Source organism: Hippopotamus amphibius, chromosome 3, assembly GCF_030028045.1.
Source record: "Hippopotamus amphibius kiboko isolate mHipAmp2 chromosome 3, mHipAmp2.hap2, whole genome shotgun sequence".
Taxonomy (NCBI): domain Eukaryota; kingdom Metazoa; phylum Chordata; class Mammalia; order Artiodactyla; family Hippopotamidae; genus Hippopotamus; species Hippopotamus amphibius.
The window spans coordinates 42,499,214-42,523,666 of NC_080188.1; the positions used below are offsets into that span (position 1 = coordinate 42,499,214).

The 24,453-nt window shown below is 32.4% G+C and overlaps 1 protein-coding gene across 1 annotated transcript; it reads left to right on the forward strand.

Moving 5' to 3' along the window:
- Positions 1–4,283: 4,283 nt before the first annotated feature.
- CSN1S1 (casein alpha s1) lies at positions 4,284–16,793 on the forward strand. Its single transcript, XM_057726916.1, has 10 exons — positions 4,284–4,334; positions 5,898–5,930; positions 6,391–6,411; positions 7,326–7,349; positions 9,149–9,172; positions 10,208–10,240; positions 11,042–11,065; positions 11,166–11,210; positions 14,859–14,885; positions 16,635–16,793. Exons 1-10 carry the CDS (start codon positions 4,284–4,286, stop codon positions 16,791–16,793), a joined length of 441 nt encoding a protein of 146 aa, XP_057582899.1.
- Positions 16,794–24,453: the final 7,660 nt, after the last annotated feature.

Consider the following 24,453-nt stretch of genomic DNA (forward strand, 5'->3'; position numbering starts at 1 on the left):
ACTATCATATATATATAACATACAACAACTTCCTGAACTCTATTTTAGTTCTGGGTGCCAAGGTTCTATTTGTACAATACCTAAGAGTAATTATTAATAATTTATTGTGAATTCCACTCTTAGAGTCCAAATGGCATGTAGGTTTCTAGAGAAAAACAAAAATATCTTTCATATTTCTCAGTAAATTTCCTTTTGGAAGGTTAACTGTTTGTTACATAATTAAAAGACACTTTCCTAGAAGACTCACCAGTCATAAACCCATACAAAATGAGTCCTCCAAAGAGGTTTGAATCTGGACCAGAATATGTAGCAACAGTGTAGATAACCTTGCAGAGTAAAGTGCACTTCTTGACCCATAGCTGTTTTTCTTTTTCAAAAGTCTATGTCTATTGCTAGTAATGTTTCATTTTTGTGCTAGTTTTTCTAATAAGTGTGAATCCAAGAAAAAAAATTTCAGTACTGAAACTTGAAAGACAAGAAAATTTTCTACTTAGTCAAGAAAGTTTTCTACTTAAGTCGCCCCTTATTTGACCTATTTCCACTTTCATTTGTTTAGAGATTCTATTGGATTTTCAGAACCAGTTGTGATATCACTAGAGTAGCTATGCCTAGATGTGCCTAAAATAGTCCTGGTTTAAGTCTATTGCTTCGTTATAATTATTAAGATTAAACACTTCTATTATCATAAATGTTCAATGTTGGAGGATAAATTTTAAGTTCACCCTACACATGATTCTATTACATCAGAAAATCAATATTTTTCTTTCCTCACAGGGCAAAGGTCCATTTGACTACAAATGGTCTAAATTTGTGTCTCAAATTTGAGCCTTGTTTTAGTGGTTGGAACTGAATAACTTTAAGTGATAAAGCAAATGGAAAATATCAACATAAAACAGATAAATGTAGGCTAAAATTTCACAGGACTTGGCGTTGTATAAATCTATAATGAAACTTTTCTCAAATTACAATGATCAGTGATATTTTGCAATGATAAGAATGATTTATTTAAAAAATACAAACCTAATAAACTATGTGTATATTCAATACCTAGTTAAGACAAAGTGGAAATTGATCCTTATCCATAGGGAATAGAAAAATCCAGATTTTGAGTTCATGAGAATTTCCACAGTATACACACAAGTTCCCCAAGAGGTGGCTTGTCTTATGATGCAGATTAGACACTTTAAAAATTCTGATTGTTCTCCTTTGATGATAAGCCTTATTATTATCAAATCTATCTAAGAAGTCTTGTCTGATATGGCCTCAGTCTCAGCTGTTCATAGGTACTCTGGAAGTATTCCTGTTCAAATCTCTATTTCTGAAGTATCAAAAGTATTAAAATTATTAGGTTTTTATATATATTATTTACCCATCATACTATGAAACCAGGGATTTGTCTTTCTCAACTTTTATATCCCCTTTAGCTTGTCTTATTACTTCACCTCTGTGAATAAATAAGTAAATAAAAGAATGAGTAAACAATGAGGATATAGTAGCTTTTTACAAATTACAGTATGATTCTGAGTTGGGAGTAAAATGTCAGTTATCCTGGTTACAGTCCTGGGAAAAGACAAAAGCAGGTATTAAAATGCAGCGAAGGATGCTTGTTCTTAGCTCCTTGAATAAATCAGAGTAAATAGAAAACACTAGTACCTTGTTGAAACTGATGTGATACAAGCATCAAGGAAGGTACTATCTAAAGAGAACTTCCGTATGGAAAATTAGTCTTTTCTTTCCCCAGTGTGGAGAGCCTGAACCACTTTGAAATTTCTTTTAATCCAAAATAATGCTCCTGTCATATGACTGTGAATGGGCTGTAAATATCACTATAGATTTTTTTTAATGTAAAATATATACTATGATTCATTTCTTGTAAACAAGCAGTCACAATCAACAAAAAGTTTTTAAAACCCTCTCTATGTATAGATATTTTATTCAGCATATAATATTTTTCTACAATGTACAATGCCAGTTAATTCTAAGAGTACAATTGGGAATTGGAGAGACAGATTTTTATTTTTTCCTTTTATATATTTACTTTAAAAGATGGAAAATCAGAGTTGTGGTTGATTTTTTGCAGTATTTTAAAATTGTAATTCTTGAATAATTGTTACTTTAAATTAAGCAATCTATAATGAAATTAATTATTGCTATCACAACTGGTACACCCAAAACAAAGCAAACAAAAAATTATTTGATGTAGTTAAACTGCTTCCAAAGTTTAAGGACAGTTGTATTTTCTTTTTGGAAAGAAAAGATCAGACCACATATAAATTACTCCACAAAGTAAATCATTAAAATAAATAACATGGAATAAACTGAGTTTTACAAGGTGACTTAAATAATGAATTCTTCTCATGGTTCAGTATGTTGTTAAAAATTAAAAATTTTTAAAGACCCTATTTTGTCATAAGAATTTCCTTTACAGGTATTGAATTTCTCAAAAGATATAAAGGGAATCTTACTGATATATTAGTCTTTCCAAATATTTATTTAACATAAAATCATGTTCTCATAATAACCATAAATCTAGATTTTTTTGTATTTTAATTTCGAATAATGCCATTCCATTTCCTATATAATTTGGTATCATAGCATGAATCACTCCTTTGTTGAAAACTCTCCTCAGAATTTCTTGGGAGAGAAATTGGACAGAAAATTGATTTCCTATTTGAGAGAATTCTTAGAATTTAAATAAACCTATTGGTTGAACTGAAACCACAAAATTAGCATTTTACCAATCATTAGGTTTAAATATCTGTGAAGCAAAGAGATTTGCCATCACCTTGATTATCAATCCAGCTTGCTACTTCTTCCCAGTCTTGGGTTCAGGTATTATGTTTACAGATAGCAAAATTACTATGATTTTACTCTGTCTAATCTTTCTTTCATTCTTTACTAAGATGCATTTGTAGCTCTTTTATGTGATTTTAAGTATTGATACCTTCCTATGATGTACTGGTAGCTTAAAAATGCATTTGTGAATGTTGATACCATTCATCTCAGAACTTTAGGTGAAAAATCAAGTAGATTTATAAAGATCAAATAATTTTTTGATGATTTTGTAACTAAATTCTCATATATTGAAAAAGTAGATACATAATTCCAGTATGGACTTATGGTGAAGTAATTTGAATTACTTTTGCCAAATTTGTGAGAAGTTGTTATGTGGAATAATTGATAATATTTTTAATTATTATAGTGAAGGTATTTCTGGTGGAATATTCCAAGGCCATTTTTATTCTATGTCATTAGGGCAATAAAATTAATTTTATAAAGGATATGTCAATGATAGACAATTAGGTATAAATGACTATTTTGGTAAAGATGGCTAAATTAGGATATTTGGAAGAATACAAATGGAGGAGAAAAGTAAACTCATGCTGGGCTTATAAATATGTCTACTTTACTAATGCAGGTAGATTCTACAGTTTGTAAACTGAAGCAGTATATATAGAATAAACTGTTATTAATTTGTTGACTAAGGTATAAACAAATTTCATTTATAATCTGATTTTTTTTCTAATTTATCTGGATCCCATTTTTTCCAGCACATATAAATGTAAGTAATACTGGGTTCTTGTAAATGGATAGAACTCTAGAAGTCAAACTTGATAAGGTACCTGAATATTATGATTCTGTTCAATTCAATCATCTTCATTCAGCCATGTCATGGATTTATCAACGTACCAAAACATAAAGTAATAGCCAGATTTTTTTGATTGATGGAGGTTAACAGTTTCTACATGATGCACAGAATGTTTTTCATGAAGACATTGAAAGAGCAGGATGATTTAAAAGAGGCTTAAAGGAGAAAGACATTTTCAAAAAATTTCACATGAGTTAAATGCCATTTCCCACTGGATTTTAGTTTATTATCAATTTTACCAAATCTGATTATTTGAGGAATTTTTTTTATTTTAATTGTAGTATTTTAAAATTTAGTAGTATTTATATATTGACGCTTCTCTATTCCTCTGACTGAACCCTATTACCACTTCCAGTATCAAATGCTTTGTTTTAATGTGTAGTAAGATATTGGTATTTCTTACCTCATAGAAGCGCTAAGCAAGATAATTTAAATGATAAATATTTATATTGAAAAACAAAATTAAAAACTAAATGAATAAAAATACTACTTCTCAAATGAAGTATTTCTTTTATCATAATATACTTTTATCATAATATACTCCTTTGTTGGAAAATCAAGGATTTTTTTCAATCAAATTTTATTATAAGACCTAATGTTTTTATTTTGTTTTCTTACATAGGTCTTGACAACCATGAAACTTCTTATCTTTACCTGCCTTATGGCTGTTGCTCTTGCCAGACCTGTGAGTACAGTAGAGAATTTAGAAGGTTCTAGATTCTTGTTTGAAATCACCTGATATCTCATCAAACACAAGATATTGAGGATAATAATAATAAGAATTGGATGATCTCTAATTAGCTATTGAAGTTGATATTAAAACTATGGTAAACCTTCACATTTTGATCATTATTATGTAGTTCATTCAAACCCTTAACTCCAAATAAAATCTCTGACTTGAAATATAAACACCTCAAAATAAAAAAAAATTTTAATTTAAAAAAAGAAGAAATAAGGTATTGAACAACATAATAAAGAGCATCAAAGAGTGTTATTTAGCTCTTTGCCTGGGTCCACTACAGAATTAACTTATTTGTAAGCATACGTGTCCAATATTTTCTTACCAAATACCAAATACACCATTAAGCCACATATTCCAGTGGCTAAATCAAACCCTCTTTTGAGATGGCTCATGACAACCAATATTTCCCAAGGTATGGAAAACTGGGCTCATTCTGCTGATTCAGAGATCAAATTATTTGATCCCTGTACACAGTAAAACTAGATAATGTAAAGTAAAATAACCTTTCCTCTCAAAAATAAAAGAAAAAGATTCAGTCACTTATGTGAAGCAAAAAGTTATTCTGTTCCCTTGTGATGTGTAGCTAGTGAGGGTGAAATAGACAAATGAATCACCTGATAAGAAAACAATTCAAATAAGATAATAGTCTTGGATATTTGGACACTGAAACTATCAAATATAGATGCAAATGTTTCTGAAATGCTGAGATAGTCTATTGATGAGACTCTTATTTCCTAAATTTTTGTATGGATAATGCAGGATCACTAATAATCCTACTTCTTAACCAATATTCTGTCTGTGCTACACCCTAAGCACTAATAGAAAGGAATATCTGACAGTAAGTTACAAAAAAAAGAATCCAACTTCTTTAGAAACGTGTCATTGGAGTAGTCCATATATTGTCCTTTTATGAATGAAATGGATATAGATTCCCCAGCAAATAGATTCTATAATCCTATTCCAAAGAAAACATCATTTTTAATGCACCATTTAACAAAAATAAATCTTGCTCCCTCAGTTAAAATGCAGATTGAGTTAAATTTTTATATAATTCAATTGATGATAAAAATAAAATCCAGACAAACAATATTTAATTAGTAAAAGCATATTTTTTTCAGAAATTTATGATAATTTAATGTCACCTTTAGAACTACCATGTAGTATAAATAGTTCAGAAAACAAAATAGCTTATCATTCTGTATTAATTCAAACTAATTCAGGCTTGGATTTTTTGTCTGTTTTTGTTTTTGTTTTTGTTTTTTTGTCTTTTTACGTAGTTTTCTCAATTCTCCACAATGGTCTAAAGAGAAAAGTTAATTTACTTTTCTTTGATTTTTGTCAATAAAATCATTTTTTTCCTCCCAGGGAAACTTGGTGGCAGACAAATTTAGCAGTTAAATACAAACTTTTCTTAAATAGCAATGCTAAATGTACAGTATTATCCATGTATTGTGATATTATTTTTCTTGTGTTTTGATTGCTTTTTGTTTTACAATTCTTTCATAGAAACAGTCTTTCAGGTACCGAGAATTCTTTGAGGTGAGTGCTTTATACTATGTTCCAAGAACTCACTCTAATTGTGGAAATTAAGTGATGAAGGATTGGTAATACACAGACTCTAGTCCTGGTCCTCCCTTCTCTAGAAAACAGCCAGTTTCACATTCACTGGGGTGTAATATCATCAAGTATTGGTCTGCTTTCACAAACCTTTTTAGAGAGAAGGTCACATGGACTTATGTATTTATGATTAATAAAAATTTTAATACTCAAGAGTAGTAGTTAATTAAATAAAATATGTTAACATGGTTTATTTAATGTATTATTGCTTCTTTCTATGTCTGCTACTTGCACTCAAGTGTATGATTTATAATTGGTCTCATTTTACACACTGAATCTTAAATTAGATACCTCTACCACACTTTTCTACAAGAGCCATTAATCCGCCACTCTATCCAGTGATTGAATTAATGCTGTCTAATTTATTTTTGACATTTTGCAGAATGAACCAGACAGCAGAGAGGTAAGGCTCTTTCTTTCCCCCAACTAATCTCTCTTTCAGTTAGCTATGATGAGTGTTGAATATCGTCTTCATTTCAATTTTTATTTACCTTCAATTGTATCCAGATACTCAGGTACTTAGATTATTCTCTCAATTCTCTGTTTTGATTACATTCCTGTTCAATTCGTCCTTTGACATTTGATGAGGATGAACTTGCTAAAACTCTAGGCCTGGTAAAGACAGAACCAACTATGGTGTCATCTTTACATTTTAAAATTAGATCATAAAACTAAAACTATCTCTTATCTTACCTAAAAAATATTTTGGTTTACCTAGGTAAATGGAGAACTTGTGTTCAAATGGAAAAACATGCTCCTTTTTGGGGTGTGTTTTTCATTTTTATAATTTACAATTTAATTTCTGCAGAAAGTCCTTACAGAAAGAAATTTTCTCAGGTTTGCTGTGGCGGTAAGCATTATCCACTTCTTCTTAGATGACAAACATGTTTTTCTGGAAAAATCAACTTAATTTTTGTTTATAAATATTTTTTTCACTTGACTTGATTAAAAGCTTTTCTTCATTTACTCACCCAAGCACCCACAGAGAATACTGAAATTAGATATGCAAATATTAAAAAGCTGCTTTAAATATTAATTTATACCTGTAGATTGGACTCTTTGCAAAACACTTATGCTTTCTTTCACATAAACTATGTAGAGTTTTACAATTTCCATGCTCATTATGATGGAATATTCTCTATCATTAAACAATACCCTGTATGTGTAGTATTTTCTGTAATTTTGTGACTGACTTGTCAAATAGAATACAAATAGAAATTTTACTTCGACAGCTATTTAAAAGATATGATAGGCAACCCAGCTTTGTCTAAATGATTTGTAACATAACCTTCCTTTTCTTTTTTTTTTTTTTTGTAGCCCTTATCAGAAGCGTTCAGAGAGGTAAGAAATTCTCCACAGGATATATTGTAGAGTTAACAAAGGGAAACAAGTTTGTTCTGTCAAATGAGCATTGTGGTGTTGTGCCAATTATTTATTGCTCTTTTATGGAAATAAACACTAGATTATTGAACAAGACAGAAGAGGTAAAGAGAATTCAGAACTATGACTTAGGGTGAAAGATAATAACAGTAAAATTTAGTGGAACAAAATTTTAAAATAGTTTAAATTAATGCACATTTACATACTGACAACTTGAAGGAAAGCTTAGCAAGGAGACACAATGGAAGAAATGATATAGCAAGAAATATTAGTGCATTCACAAAAAAGCATATTTATTTTCTAATTTGCAGCAGCACAACATAAGGTACATTTTCTCACAGATATCTGTTCATTTATGGCCCTCTTTACTAAAGTTTCTCTCTTCTTTTCTATCCTTAAGGAAATCATCAATGAACCGATCAGGGTAAGGAACATCAATGATATTTAAATTATTTTAAAAGCTAGTTCTTTCAAAAATGTATTTTACAACCTACACTTTATTGGTTTCAACAGAGAGAACTTCTGAGAGAAAAACAGAGTGATGAACTCAAGGTAACAAAAATTTCCATAAGATAGTATGTCAAAAAATGTATTCTGCAATAGAGAAAATGTTTTAATTTAGAAAAAAAAGTTTCCTGTGGCATTTATATTTTCCTTGAACTTTCAAGATGATTAATGAATTCTACTGAGAATTCTAAATATTGATTTTATTGATTTAACCTTGTAGCTGGGAGGAGACAAGGCATTCATATGAATGAATGAATGGATGAGTGAATGAATGGAGTGCGATTGTAGACTGACCAACCATTTGAACTTATCACCAAAACTGAAAGAATGCTTTATTAAGAGTATTATTTAAAGCAATATATCTCCTCCAAAAATGTTTTACATACTCACAATTGATTATTCACTTTCTTTAAACATGATTTTTTTGATCTGGGTTGTTTATCAGATTTTTAATAGATTTGGTATTGAGACCACACAGGTACTCAAAATTAATGAGATTAATATATATATCTTCTTAATTATCCTTCATGCCTGAATGATCATCTTTTCTTGGCAGGATATTAGGACTGAATCAACTGAAGTAAGATTTTTTATTTTAAAAGTATTAAATATAATATAAGGAAAAGAAAGAAATAAAAAATTTCCTTTAAATACTCTAACCAAAATGAATGAATAATTCTCTTAAGTCAAAACTAAACAGATATTTCTAATTCAAAGGGAAAAAAAAAAAGATACAACATATATGTTGGCCAGAATTAGCTGCATAATTAAACCAACACTAATATTTTGAGCTTAAATTCTACAGATCTTATCACTAATCTCTATATTGCTATGGTCATGAAAACTGAACGCAGCATACTAGATGGAGAAAATCTATTTTGCTTAAATATTTGTACATCATTAAACCAATGCTTTGTGCACTTTTATTTGTCACATGATCTATAATCCAATGCTCTGTTTTGTCATCCAAAAGCCAAGTTAAAGAAAAAAAAGAAGTTATGCTAGTTAAAGGGAATTATTTACATTGATTTACCACAACATAGAAGAACCTACAGTAGTTTTTATTAAACTCTGAAATGCAGATTAAAGAGGTAAATTCTTTGGTTAGCCTGGTAGGCAGGCCTTTATATTTTCCTTATCACTTCACTATTGCCATGCATTTCTATTTTCTTTGGCATCTATTGTATTCTGGTAATTATCATTTTACATTTGAATGTTTGTCATGAAAAATAAAATTAATTCTCTTTTCTAAGGATCCTGTCATGGAAGCCTCTCAGGTAAGACCTTTATTTTAATAAACTCTACACTTACATATTATAGATAGTATATGCTCTATGCTTTATTTTAAGAAAGCTATCTTCTCAAATTAAGCAAGATCGAACTTCTCAAACAGGGCTATTATACCCAAGAATGTACAATGTGCTAGGTGAAGTTAAAATCAGAAGAGGAAATTTGTCATTTAAATCATAATCAGGGAAAACATTGCTTATTTATTAAAACAAAGAATAAAAAGCAAAATGTGCATGAGTATTTCAAATGAAACATGACACTCAAAAAAAGTAAAACCCTGCTTCTGCCATCCCAGGGTAAGAGCTCACTCTTTTGTGTGTTGAGGGTGGTTCTTGGCAGAAAGAGTATATTGCAGCAATTACCCAGGATCAGTAGGTAACCTAAAAATATGGGGAAAATCCATTAATCCATAATATTTGGTTAATCAACTCTTCCAAGAGATGAATAGTCTGTTGCACATGAAAATCAATATTTTAGTATGTACTTGTGAACAAAAATGATATCCATAAGTAAATATAAACATCTCTGACTTAGGAAAAAACCTAAATATTTCAAAGGGTAGATATTTTAAAAGCTAGTGTAATTTTAGTTTCATAGTGAAATTTGTTGTTCTATTTTAATATTTCCAAAGTATTCACATCAAAACTGCCCCAAGGGTATATGAGAATAAAACCTCAACCTAGGGTTTCAGGCAGCCCAGCTCAACAGCACTCTTCCTTCCAGGTTTCATTTTTATCACAAAAATTCATATGCACTTGTAATCTACTCATGCATGTATCTATGTTTATTTTAATAAAAAGTGTTTTTAAGTTATCAGGTAAGTTATTATACTCCCCTCTCCAACATATTTAAAAAAAAAAATTGACAATCCAAGAAAGTACATTGTATTGGCCCTGAATCTTTTCATACCAATTGTTGTAATTGTGAACAAGGAGTTAACAAACCAGTATTTAAGTATGGAACTAGTTTCCTTCCAATTCTAAAAGTCACAGAGTCAGTAACAGTGATTTTCTTTCTTTTAGCAAAAGGAATCTGGCAGCAGTTCATCAAGTGAGGTAAGTCATTTTGATGTTAATTCGGTATCCCAATTAGAAAATACTTACGAAATCTTGTTGTACCACAAAGGTTACATGTCCCATAAGGTCTCATTGTACAAGGCACTATGTATATAGCTCTGTCCTAACTTTAATATGCAAGGCTATCAACCCAAAAAATGTATGAAAGCAAATATTTGTCAGAGACAAAATTACAGAATTCTTTCTAGGCAAACAATCCTATCTGGATATCTGTGGTGCCCAAACATTTTTTTTCTTTTTTCTTTAAAAAAGGTAAAACAATTTTTTTGCCCTTTCCAGATTTTAGTAGACCTAAATCTTATTTAAAATTACAATAATGGCTATGCTTCTAAATCAATGATATAAACATGATATATCTTGCATAGAAATCAATCAATTTTAGGTTAATCAAACACTGGAATCCTTTGCTCTTTGTTAGCCTAGAGGAGAAAAAGAGCAGGCATATAAGGTGATAAGGTCCTTCCTTTAACTTTGGGAGAAGACCTTCATCCAAGTTACAAAATAAACCCAAACCCATTATGTGGCATTTCTGTGCATATAACTTTCACATTCACCTCCAACTTTCTGAATAACTTCCCTGGTGAAAGCAGTGAGAAGAGAAAAGGGAACCTTGAGTACAACATGTACCTTGAATTATCCGTCTTGTCTAAGTTACCCAGGAATTTGTGGCTAAAATCAGTTTACGACAGTTAAGCAATGGAGTGTCTGGTTAATTAGTATTCTTACCTTGAGTGTAAATTAATGTCATAAAACTAACAATGCATGTTTTTATTTTTTAAGGAAGTTGTTCCTAATAGCAATGAGGTGAGATATATTTACTAAATTTAAAATATATTAACATTACCTGGGATATGTTAAAATTTACTTAAAATTCTTTTTCTTTTCCTTTTTCTTTTTTTTTTAGCAGAAGCAAACTCAAAAGGAAGATATGCCCTCCGAACGCTATCTGGTAAAATTTTATTAAAAGTTTATCAAAGGCAAATGTACCAAGGAATGAGTAAGAATGTTGTATTGATAAATTATTTCTCCTTTTCAATATCTGCTATATTTTAATACATAGTAAGCACTCCAACAGACTCTAGTGACAACTTTTTTGTGCCAGGTATTTAATTCATGCTTTCATTTGAATATTTGTGTTTCTTAATCTTTCAGATCTGGATAGCATAGTATTGAAATGGCACTCTATAGATTTGGCCAGACTTGAGTTTGACTCTAAGCTCTATCTTTTACCAGTATGTGATGTTAGAAAGTTTACTTATCTGCTAGAAGTCTATAATCTAAATTCTAAAATGACAACATAATAAATATTTTATCACATAAAGTGATTAATACAAGCAAGACAAAGCACAAGGTAAGCACTCATTAAACGTGGCTAGTATCAGAAACATCAGCATTTCTCCCACTTCATCTAATATTCTGATTTAATTTGCAAAAACCAGAAAGCAAAAAACCATTTTCAATTTTCTTAGCAAATCTGACAAAAGACACACTGTAAGTAAAATTGCCTAAAATATTCATTTATATCTGACTACATTATAATTTATTTTAAGTTAAAAATAAGTTAAGAAAGTAGTCTTTCTAATGGTTTAAATAAACTGATTGGATTAGTCCAAATGCTCTGTGGTAGAAATAACACTAAAGTAGGATGACTCGTTCCTCATTCTTTACTCCTGGGGAAGGGCATGTTACGATTCTACCTTTATTACTTGAAAATGGTGAAAATGGACTGAACGATATCCACAAAATTGACAATATTCTTTCTTTTTGAATAGAAACAGCTTCTCACACTGAACAAATACAACCTACTCCAACTGGTAATATTTTATTATAATAATATAAAATTATATTCTGCAGAATTAAAATAATTAAATTTTAAATTGGGCCCACTTCTAAATATGTTTTTTTAAGAAATTATTCTAGCCTTGATATTAATAATAATAATTGACAAATGATCCATATGATTGTCTATATATTTACTGCCACATCTATTTCTTTCTATTTATGCCCAAACTAACATTGTATATCATATCTGTAATTGCTAAGCAGGGAGAAATTTACTTTGACTAAATTCTATATCACATCCTCTTAGAGCCTCCCAGATGATGGATTATATTCAGGAATTTATTTTGTTTATTTTCTCAAATTCAGTTCTGGATGGTGATTCCATAAATATGCCTCCTTGTGAAAGCACAGATGTGCCAAATAAACTCTTCATTTAAGGAAACAGTGTAGACTCTGGAGAAGCAATCAGTAGTCCTAAACATTCAAACTGCCTTTGTCAAAATTCTCTAAGAAAGAATTGGTGAGCTGATTGATCTAATTGTCTCTGGACCTGCTTCCTTATGTGCAAAATCGAAATACAGTTATTCTCACTTCTTTGTGTTATTTTGAATATTGAATGAGCAATCTCCTGCTCAGCTATCCCTGAGTCTAGCTTTTAGCAAGTCCAGTAAAATGTTCATTTCTCCTTCTCATGCCCCCACTCCCCAGTCTTTATAAAATTTGCTGTGCTCATGAGACTTCTGACAACATTATGAAAGTCTTTCATCAGGATTCGCATTTGAACTATGATATCACAATCTATTGATGGTATGGATGGATCAAAAACATATTAATTAGCACAACCCTCCTTCACTATTTAGTTTTGATCCTTTTGAGCATCATAGCCTTTCACTTGGGAGGCCAAATTTTTTCTTTTAGTTATATAGCAAATAAACTTGACTGAATTAAGACTTTAGGGAAAAGGGCTTGTCTTAACTAAGCAAAATTATATTTCACATTTTTTTCTGTTACAAATGTAGAAAGAAGGATGTCAGTAATGAATTTAATTTGGACCTCAATTGTTACTCTTGTTTCAGTTTCCAAGTGGCTTGTGTTTAAACTCCAAATAAATTTAAATATATCAATACCCTACTGGAGTTCATTATTACGGATCTAAGAAATTACCTGAATAATATATTTTAGGACCTAAGTTATGTTATGACCAGGCTATAACTTCCACAAGTGTTAGAACTACATGTATGGGTCCCGCTCATAGTGTTCACTGTATTTCATAGTTGATTCCCAGTATTTAGCATAGACCCTAAGTGAATGAAGGTACCTAGTAAATGTCTGTTATTCATACATGAATAAAATCAATATACTAAAACAAAATGTTCTCTCCTCCTTAGGAAGCTATTCATGATCATGCAAGATTATTAAATCTAGAATATTTTAATATTTTCTTCACGTTATATTTTTATAATATGCACTCCTCTTTCTTTTTTTAGCAGAAATATATTCCAAGAGAGAAAATTGTCTACTACCCATATCTGGTAATATTTTATTTAAAATTTACCAAAGATAAAATTTAAACAAGTGATTAATAGTCACAAACAGAAAATAGTCCTAGGGAATTTTATTTGCCCCCCAGATATGAACCTTATAGAGTCTTTATTTTCCCAAACTATTGTAAGTCTAGCCTTTAGTTGAATATTTTTTCTAAAGTTAGAAAATAAAAAATGTATTGCTATTTTTCATAGTTTTGGCAAAGAATACAGCTTATCCTAAATTTCATGGATGATGATTTACTCTGGTTACATTGTAAAATGAATGTGTTGCACCGAAAGATGTTTAAGTAATTTAGAACATATTTCCTTCTACATAGGGACAACTTCAGAGAACAAATGAGGAAGACCATGTCCCACTGGTAATATATTGCTTAATAAATTACACAATGATAATATATTATGAAATCTAAATATGTTTGTTTTTCAACAGCCTCACACTTTTGAAGATATTTTTTTCTCTCAGGCAGTTATTTCTCATTCCCAAATTTCTGAAATAATTTATATTAATCAATGTGAGAGAGGAAAACTACTTATCACTTGTCTTTGGAATGGAAATTGTTCTATTCTGTCTGTCTCACCTAATATGGGTAGCACCTTTATAATTCTAAGCACTATGAAGTGTTAATTCCCATGGTTATATTAATTTCTCTTTTAAGCTATTCCTTAATTTTATATCTTTATGTCCATGGTTTGATTCTCGAATTCAATTTACATTTAGGAAACTCAAACTCACTTACAATTATGCTCTTTAAACAAGTCATATTGGAGATTTACTAGTTGACACCTTTTGAAGAAACCATCTGGAGAGATATATTAAATGTCTCTATCAAAAAAACTTTCCGATCCTCTGTTTTCTCTCTCATCTGTGACGTGAGTTTATCTGTAATACATAACAGAAACTGTCTCTTCCCCTGCCCTACATTCCATTGATTGCACAGTGCCCCTGGGGCTTCTATTTTGTCTTTGAGGTGATAACCAGTTTCTGTGAAATATGTGCTGCTATTACAATTCTGATTCCTATCAACAGCTGCACCAATTCCAACCATGGGGTCCTTCAGTCACCACTTGCCATTTAGTGAATCTTATGAGGATCATTGAGGATGTTTCATATGTCTTAGGAGAAATTGTACCTAGATAATGTAATTGGCAAAATTATTAGTGTGAGTTCCCAGATATCTAACATGAAAAGCATTTCAAAAAGTTTGCTTCTGACATCTTTGGTTTTATTCCGCCTTAAAAGTTAACCCTGATTCTCTTTTTCTTTCCAGAGAGAGCCTGTGAGAGTAGTGAATCAGGTATGTGTGTGGTGTGCGTGTGTGTTTTAATACTGCCCCAAAGTCTCTATTGACAGTCACTGTTTTTGGAAATTATTGTACTAGTTGCATCACTAACTAGTTCTATGCTAGTATTCGTTGTTGACTCGTGTTGGACTCTCCACTGCTGATTCTAACATTGCTATGGAAGATCAGATCTAAGTTGCCAAAGGAAAATAAAAGACTGATTCTATGGCCATCCCTGAGTGAAGATAGTTTCAGGTCAACTTTTAAGTCAGAACAACCTCAACCAATTGTTCATGTTGTTAAAATTTGTTTTTATTAACCTATAATACTGTGTAGTGAAAATAACTTTTTTCAATCTTAGATCTGATACCTTCTCATCATATGACCTGTCAGTGTTGCTTTTTCATTTGTGAATTTAGTATGGTTCTATCAATTTATTTCCTCCCCAAACTCTCAAATCTTGATTTTTTCAGTGTTGTGTCTTCACTTTTAGAGGTAGTAACTGTGCATTCAATTCAGTTGCTTTGGCCCATTGATGGTTCAACACATATATGGCATGCTAATTAAAAAAATAAAGCATGCAAAGAAAACCATGGAAATTTCTCCATATGAATGTGGTTAGGGATTAAAACCTTTCCTCAAGATTCAAAACATAGTAGTCATCAATCAGTTTTATGATAATGATTCTTCACTGTGCATCAGATTTTACTCTCAATTTCTTCCAAAATTCTCTCATTACTCACAGGCCAAAGTAAGAGGAAAGAAAAGGCAATTACTTACTTCATCTGAGCTTTAAAGAGTACATGATCCTCACCTTTCCATGTAATTCAAAAAAAAAGAGGGTGATAATTATAATCTTAATGAGAGTATTTGGTAATAATATTTAGTCTGTTATGGTATTTAACTGGATTTAAATCACAAAATTGTTTTTTCCGTCTCTCTCTGTTAAGGAACCGGCCTACTTCTACCTCGAGGTAAATACATACTTTTTTTTTATATAAATGATTTCATAAAGAGAAAGTATCAAATATCATTGTTTATTATAATCTTTACATAGGTAACCACAGCAAAACTTGAAATGCTTTCTTTGGTTTTTCTAATTCCATCAAAGAACACATATTTTCCACCTGAATATGTAGAGAACTAAATTAATACATAGAACCAAGTAAAATGTCATGATAAATTAACAGAGGCACCTATTTCAAAATTTCAGGAAAGAAAATAATGTTTTGGCACCAAAACCTTACGGATGTGAAGGGGCACTGGGCTAGGATTTGGAGAATTCTTTTCTCTTTATTCCTGGCATTTCGGAAAGCCCTGTACTGACCCTGAGTGTGAGGCCCTTCCCTTCCTTTGAGCTCAGTGTCTCCATGGAAAATTAAACTATAGAACTAAATGGCAAAAATTATCCTTTGCAGTCCAAATGCCCATGAGTTTGTAAATTATATGATAATTAAATTCACACTAACACTTTCCTCTGGAGTCTGGTAAGTGGACCTGTGTTAGTAATGCAGGTTCTTAGAGTTCAACACTGAATATTGACCTCAAAGAAGTGATTTATTCATCGCCCCCAGGTACCCTAAAAAAGCCCTTTCCAAAAGTTCTTTTACCATGATTTACCCTAGGGAAGAGTATGATTTCTCCTTTTTCCTCATAGAGTAAACATTTTTTGTGATGCTAAGAGCCATGTCTGAAATGATTCATTTTCAGAGATTTAAAACAGCAATATCTCATACAATGTTGCTTTTCTGATGGTCTTTCTAGCCTTTCCGACAATTCTACCAACTTGATGCCAGTCCCTATGCTACCTGGTATTATCCTCCACAAGTCACACCATATGTTGCTCCTCCATCATTCTCTGACATCCCCAAACCCATTGCCTCTAAGAACAGTGGAAAAACTATTATGCCACAGTGGTGGTAAGTTCATTTAAATTACTGCATATTGATGTTCTACCAAAAGAAATAAAATAAAATTGCTTACAGAACATACCATAAAAATAGATTTAGAATAAACATGACACATCAATGCTTAGTGCCCCATGCTAGAATTCTCTGAAATGGAAAATTGGTGATACTTTCTAGTAAATGGCTAACGTTAATCCATTACCCAGGAACATGTGGAGCGGTGCTATCTATTCTATGAGGGAAATTAATTCTGATGAAGATAGGGAAAAAACTTCTCTCCAAAGTAGAAATACAATATTTGACTTTATCCCCCTTGCTCTTTTACTAATCTTTAAATGCCTTTCTTTTGATTATACCCATGATATACATTAGAAAGCAGTGTAGGGAATAGAGCACAGATTTTGGCATCCAAAAGTCCTAAATTCAAATCCTGATCTTTTTTGCTTATTTGTAATAATATAATGATGTTTGTTTTTATCACTCTGAAGGTGATTAAGTATAATAATCTATTAAGCATACTACTGGGAAAATACATAGTGGTCATTTTTTGATTTAGTAAGATTTTATTGCTGACTACTTTCATCACATGATTTTAACAATTTTTGTTCCTTCAGAAGAATCAAGTGAATTCTCAGAAATTCCACCATTATGGTCTTTGGTAAGTTGGAAATTACTTGTGTAACCATTGGTCCTCTTTTCATTTGAGAACTCAGTACAAAGATATGACTGTAGACTACAAAGTTGTTTTTTTACTGTAGTGTAGCTATATGTAGACACATTAGCACTTAGGAAATAATTAAATTGGCTTGGACATTTGCAAATTTTTATTTCATAATAATAATAAATTTAAAGAGCAATAAAATTAGCTAATTTTAATTAATATAATTTATTATATTGAAACTCCTATACAAGGATAGGAGTGGGGATGTTACTAATTTTCCATCAAGATGTGACTTGGAGACTCTGATGAACCCAGCAGTGGAATCCTACTTGTTACGGTCACTACAACAGAAATCCTCAGCAAGTCACACCGTAAAAAAAAGTGTCTGTCTGTCAAGAAGAAAACAGACTTAAACGTTTACAGATTCGTATTCATTACTTTAACCCAGTATGTAGGGGTTTCTAATTGTGTGTATGTGTTTGTGTGCATGTGTGTGTGTGTGTTTCCTTTCCAATGGTGGACACTTCCCTTACAACAGATAAAAATAAGGCAAATGATAAAAGTTTGACATATGTGGAAGATTTTTCTTTGAATTACCTTGCCATATTTTCTGTTACTGCAAAAGAAAATGCTACCTAGTAATAAATTGTCTGTAAAACTTAGAAATCAGGAGAAATGGGCATGTATGTCAATAACAGGAAAGCACAAATAACTTTGTGAGCCTCATCTTAAGATGAAGAGAAAATAACTATTAAAAATGTATCACAACAGTGCATCTTCCCTTCAAAACATGTAACATACCTAACCACATATTTCTTTTTCTATTTACAGATGGGACTGGAAATTCCATGCTCAAAATTTCTTTCATCTGTCAGGTCAAACCATTCTATCCAAAGGCTTCAACTGCTATTTTAGAATAGGACAATCCCAAATAGAAGGCACTCTTTTTTCTTGAGTTCTCTAAAGTGTATTAGATAGCATATCATCCTTAAGTGAAATTGTCCTAACAGTTTATTGTCTAAATTCCAGTTGTATCATGCCAGTATGAAGGTCACTAAATCAGAGGGAATTAAAGTATTTACTAAATTTCTATTTGGAAAATTTGTTTAAAAAGCCTTTGAATCACTTCTCGTGTAAGTGCCATCATTTCAAATAATTGTGTGCAGTGACTGAGATTTTTTTCTTTCATCTTTTCAATAAATTACATTTTAAGGCACAATTCCTATTTTTGTCATTATTCCATTCAGCAGAATTTACACAATCCTGTGCATCTGTATGTACGTAATATTTTGTTTTCACTAAATTTTTATGACACTTTGAATCACACTTTAATGAAAAAAAAATTTAAATGTTCACTTCTAGCTGATGCTGCTGGATTATAAACTGGGTCTAAGATCTTTCATTTGAAGTCAGCTCTTTATAGCATATTTTCTATGAGAACATAGGTGTGGCTGCAGAAGGGAACAGCAGCATGGCAGTTGTGGGTGCATTGGGAATTTGAACAACCAGGTTAAGCTGTTTACTTATACCATCAGGACTTGTTTAGGCCCAATTCATTTGATTATACTTGAGTTTATATCTAGATTAATTAGATAATAACCATTTAAAGGGTTAGCACAGGACACACAGAGTGTGTGTCCTGTAACAGAGTATTCATGGTGAGCTGTTCAGTGTCCTCTAAAACTCTAATGAGGAGTTATTTCTCAAAATGAAAATAGTTGCTTATTCTGATACATTCAAAGCCTCAGGTGAAATTTACTTTCTAGGGTTGATTCTAGGCTTCTCAACCAACGCAATCTTTCATGACTCTTTAAGAAGCTTGTATCCCCCAGGTCAAAAACACAGGTAACAAGGTCTCTTGTACCACGGCTTAGACCATCTAGATAGCTATCAGTTGTTCCATTTCTTATTGATTATGCATATATGTATACATAACATTCAAACATGTTTTTTTTTTGCCTTGAAAAAAAATTTTTAAGATTTATTTTTTTATTATTCACTTATTTATATTGGCTGTGTTGGGTCTTCATTGCTGTGTATGGGGTTTTCTCTAGTTGCGGCGAGGGGAGCTACTCTTCATTGCAGTGTGGGGGCTTCTTATTGTGGTGGCTTCTCTTGTTGCAGAGCACGGGCTCTAGGCCCATGGCTTCATTAGTTGGGGCATGTGGGCTCAGTAGTTGTGGCCTGCAGGCTCTGGAGCACAGGCTCAGTAATTGTGGCACACAGGCTTAGTCGCTCCACTGCATGTGGGATCTTCCCAGCCTAGGGACTGAACCTGTGGCCCCTGCACTGGCAGGAGGATTCTTAACCACTGTGCCACCAGGGAAGCCCTGAAAAATTTTTTATAAAGCCATTTAGCATTTGGGTCCCCTGCCTTGTCTGTGTTAAGAAGTACATGTTATTCAATCTAGAGAATGTTTGTCAACATACTCAGACTACTAGAACTGCAGGAAATTAATGGAGGGTAAAGATCCTTATGTCTTCATAAAATCTGTCTCCCAGCTTCTGTCATCATGATAGTTCCCAATGAATCAACAAAACACACCTTCATGTGTAGTAAATCCTATAGGAATAATGCAATCACTTTAGTGAATGCATGATGAACCATAGTGTAGTAAAACAGTCATGTTTTCTGTAGACTAAACTGTGGTGCAAGACCAGAGTAGACTTGTCCTTAAAAACTGTCCCATGCGAAAGAAAGATTTTTTTTTTAAGATGAAAGCAAACTGTTTCTGGTATTTTCTTCTTTTTCTTTAGTTTTTAAGTCAGAATAAAAAAAGATGCATTTACTAGCTGTAAAATAAGTATCAGAAATTTATCTGACATGTACCACATTTAAAATACCACCTGTAATAGATGTCATAACCTCATTAAATTTGAAATAATCTATTATTCTCCAAGAAGCTATTTCAAAGACCAAATGGGGAAGTAGAATAATGATGTAATTTACTATCTTCTACTCTTTGCATCTTTTAGTGTTTAACAGTTGTTGTAATTCCCCCAGAGATGCAAAATTATTATTTTATTATAGAAGAGACACAAGAATGGTTTCTATTTTGTATTTTTTTTTTATCTCCTTATTCCATACATCAGGGAGGTATTATGGGGATTAGACCAGTTTCTAAGTTTATCCAGTCGAACTGTACACTCTTAACTAAGGACTTATCATAAATGGTTTAGACTATCACTTGGCTTGAAAGGAGGCAAACTTGGGTGGCAGCACAAAATATTACTTGACTCAAATAAATCTCAACACGAACAATAGATTATCAGGATGTTCTCCATTCTAAGTAATAAGCGGTAAGAAAGAGCATGGATCCCAGAGTCAGAAGTTCCCTTTAGAAGATCAGATATTTCCCTTTATCCAGGTAAATGCCCAAAATTCATAGTCTGAAGGCAAGGACCAGAGTTGGAAATATGATATTACAGTATGATCTTTCCTATAGAATTTTGATGTTCCCTTCATTCCAGGGATATAGATCCACAGACTGATTCTTATTTATAAATAGCAGGTGGGGTGAATCATCACTCTTTCTAGTAGTAGCTCAAGTCAGAGTTCTGTTCAGCAGACAAATTCTGTTCACCAGAATGTTTTAGTATTTATATATCAAAAACCAATGTGATAAGACAGCCATTAAATTTTCCTAAGGATATAATAATGAGTGCCGAGACCAGCTCAGCAACTCGGGGTGAATGATGGGTGCTGCAAAGCATAAAGAAACACAAAGACAGACTTAAGAGAAAGATGGGACTGGGGGACTCAAGACCTCTAGGATCAAGAGCCCCGCTGATTCATCCCACGTTGCTTTAATTGAGCTTTCAGCATTCAGGAAGTAAGATAGCATAAGGTCCCTATGCTCCCAGTTGCGTCCCACAATCAATGTTTCCTTTGAAGTAACCAAATTTCTCTTTGTACAAAGGGCCTCACATGATTGGGGGCAGTGATCTTTTGCAAGAACAGCAGAAGAACAATCAGTGCGTGCGCAAGCAGCTTTCTAACTTGCTCTGACCCGGCATTCCTAAGTCGGCACCCCTTGCTACTCCACTGCACAAGCAGGACGTCCTGCACCCAGTTGCTCGGCCCACGTACTTTAATTACTTTTAGCCATATTTTCTGTAACATTCTCAAGGCTTCAGAAAAACATCTGAATGTTTTCCCACAAATTAGCTTCACACAGAGATCACTTCTGGCTTGACCATTTCTCATGGAACAATTACCCTATTCACTATATCTTTGAAGTTTTTAATTATCATCTTGCCTCAGAGTTTACCAATTATCACTTGGTTCGGGGACACTAGCCTCCTTCCATTTCCCCTGAGGTTGGAAATCCAATCTCAATTACTTTGCACCTCTTCCTAGAGTTTTCAGTCAACTGTCATTAGGCAGAAAATATTTTTATAAAAGTTTTATTCTTCATGGAAAAGTTGAAAGGAGAGTCATTTATGCTTTGTCTATAGACATAGGGAAGTGATGGGCCATTCAAAGACAGTATATCTATTTACAGATGTTTAAATGTTTCCATTTTGATTATGGTCACCAAACTTCCTTCTAGAGCTTGATGAACAACACAAGGGAGTAAAAGAAACAGTTGTGAAAAAATAGTGCCGACACTGAACCGAAGAACGTATGAATTCCTCTTCTACTACTCCTTCCAATCCATTGTTGCCATGCAGGAGTACCCAGGTCAAGTGTGACCAAATATTGGGACTCATAGGAGAAACTAAAAATGTGTATTGGTGTGTAAGATCTCCTGATTTTTTAGCATGATCTAGTTTCGTTTTTTTTGTTGTTGTTGTTTTTAAATACGAAATATGCTGCCCCCTTCTCTTTATTGGCCAGATCCAGCCCTTAAGACCCTAGTCTATGTACTATGCTGTACATTAAGTAAAGAACTTTCTAGGCTTTTTGATTTCTACTTCCAGTTCAAATCAAGATGGAATCCTGGTTATAGTGAAGCAAATATGAGAAGTGGGAAATTAAGGTAATGATTAGCTACAGTAAACAAAGAAATCATGATTTCATCATGAAAAAGGGGCATAGTGAGACTTTCAGGAGTGTTTGGGATCTGGAGGTTCTCAAAATTTTCCATATCTTTCAATATATTTCACTTTCATTAGTTGGCATCTTACTGTCCTAAATTTCACAAGACCTACCCAGTTTGTAAATTCAGGTCATTTTAATCACTACAGATTAAATATTTGTGCTCCCCCAAATTCATATATTGAAGCCTTAATCCCCAATGTGATGACATTTGGAGGTGGCATCTTTGGAGGTAACTAGGTCATGAGAGTGGAATGTCTATGAGTGGGATTAGTGCCCTTATAAGAAAAGATATGAGAGAGATGATCTTTTGCTCTCTCATGTGAGGATACAGCTGTCAGCAAGCCAGTAAGGGAGACTTCATCAGACACGGGATCTTCTGGCATCTTGATCTTGGACTACCAGCCTTTGGAACTGTGAAAAATAAATGGTTGTTGTTTAAGCCATTCAGCCTGTGGTATTTTGTTATGAAATCATGAACTAAAACATTAATTTTATAGTTCAAAAACTCAATCTTGGATTTTATTTGTTCCAAAATACAAGCTTTATGGCTATAAGTGGTGAAAGATCCACTAATATAGAACCATGAGGTAAGGAAACTTGGTTCTATTCTGTCAGGAATCTTATGGTTCCACATGACATAAATAAGTATTATCACAAAATAATGCAAAGAATAAAGGAATTTATTAATTCATGCAAACAAAAATTGCAAGAGTAGAGTACAGTTGGATTTAGGAACTTGAAGGTGGTCATTAACACTTTTGCTCAAACTTCGCCATCACTCTTCTATGGACTGACTTATTTTGCAGATGTGGGTAGCCCACACCTCAGCGGTTTATGATCATTCAGGTCCTAATCCTAGAAGAAGTGACTATACTGCAGTTTCCCTGAGTGTCCATGCATCAATAGAGGAATGTTAATTTGCTCTGCTCGATTCAAGAACCTCTCCTTTTAGAGATAAGGGATTGCAGTATCATGATACTCTTGGCTTGGAATATACAGTCACTGCTTCATCCAAAAGCCATTAAAATATTCTAGCTACATTTTAAGATATGCCAAATTGCAATTGTAGAAGTTCAAAATTAAATTTTGTACATTATTTGAGCTTCCATTATTTTTATAAAATGTCTTCCATGAAGAATAAATTTCAATGTCTTCCCATTTGCAAGCTTTGCTCTTAATAATGTTAGGAAGGCAGAACTTTTTTGGTTCTCCATTTTTTAAATAATTTGATCAAAGATTTTCAACTGATTTTTGAACAAAATGTAGCCAAAATTTGTATATCTCATTGTATTTCTTTCCTAGGGTTGCTGTAACTAAAAAACATGAACTGGGTAGCTTAAGATAACAGGAATTTATTTTCTCAAAGTCTAGAGGCTAGAACACTGAAATCAATGTATAGAGCCATGTTCCCTCTGAAGGCTCTAGAGATCCTTCCTTGCCTCTGGGGTGCTTCTGGTGGTTGCCAAGAATCCTTGGCATCCATAATTTGTAGTTGTGTCTTATAATTGCATTACTCCAATTTCTGCTTCTGTTATCACACGGATATCTTTCCTCTGTGTATGTCTCTGTATGTCTCTGTCCAAATTTCCCTTTTTTTGTAAGAACCACAGTCATTGGATTTCAGTCTCACTCTAATCCACTATGACCTTATCTTAACTTGATTACATTTGCAAACACCCTATTTCCAAATAAGGTCATATTCACAGGTACCAGGGCTTAGGACTTGAACATAAATTTTGAGGGGAAAAAATTCCACCCACAATGGTCACTGATACAGAAAATTCAATATGTTTGTAGTATAGGTAGATCAGTTTTCATGTTTGTTCTCTCAAATACTCAGGCATTTCTTCAATCTAACTGGTAATTATTAAAGAGAAAATATGTTCTGTCATGTTATAAGTATTTCTTTAAATTCATTATCAACTTTGTTACAATATTTTATAGTTTATTCATTTTGTGTTTTATAATAAG

What these genes read in the sequence shown, in the direction of transcription:
- CSN1S1 (XM_057726916.1), top strand. Translation starts at nt 4,284, where the DNA reads ATGAAACTTCTTATCTTTACCTGCCTTATGGCTGTTGCTCTTGCCAGA. An exon ending in CTGTTGCTCTTGCCAGACCT is followed by an intron (nt 4,335 to 5,897) that starts GTGAGTACAGTA and finishes ATTCTTTCATAG; the next exon opens with AAACAGTCTTTCAGGTACCG. An exon ending in TGCCCTCCGAACGCTATCTG is followed by an intron (nt 11,211 to 14,858) that starts GTAAAATTTTAT and finishes TTTTCTTTCCAG; the next exon opens with AGAGAGCCTGTGAGAGTAGT.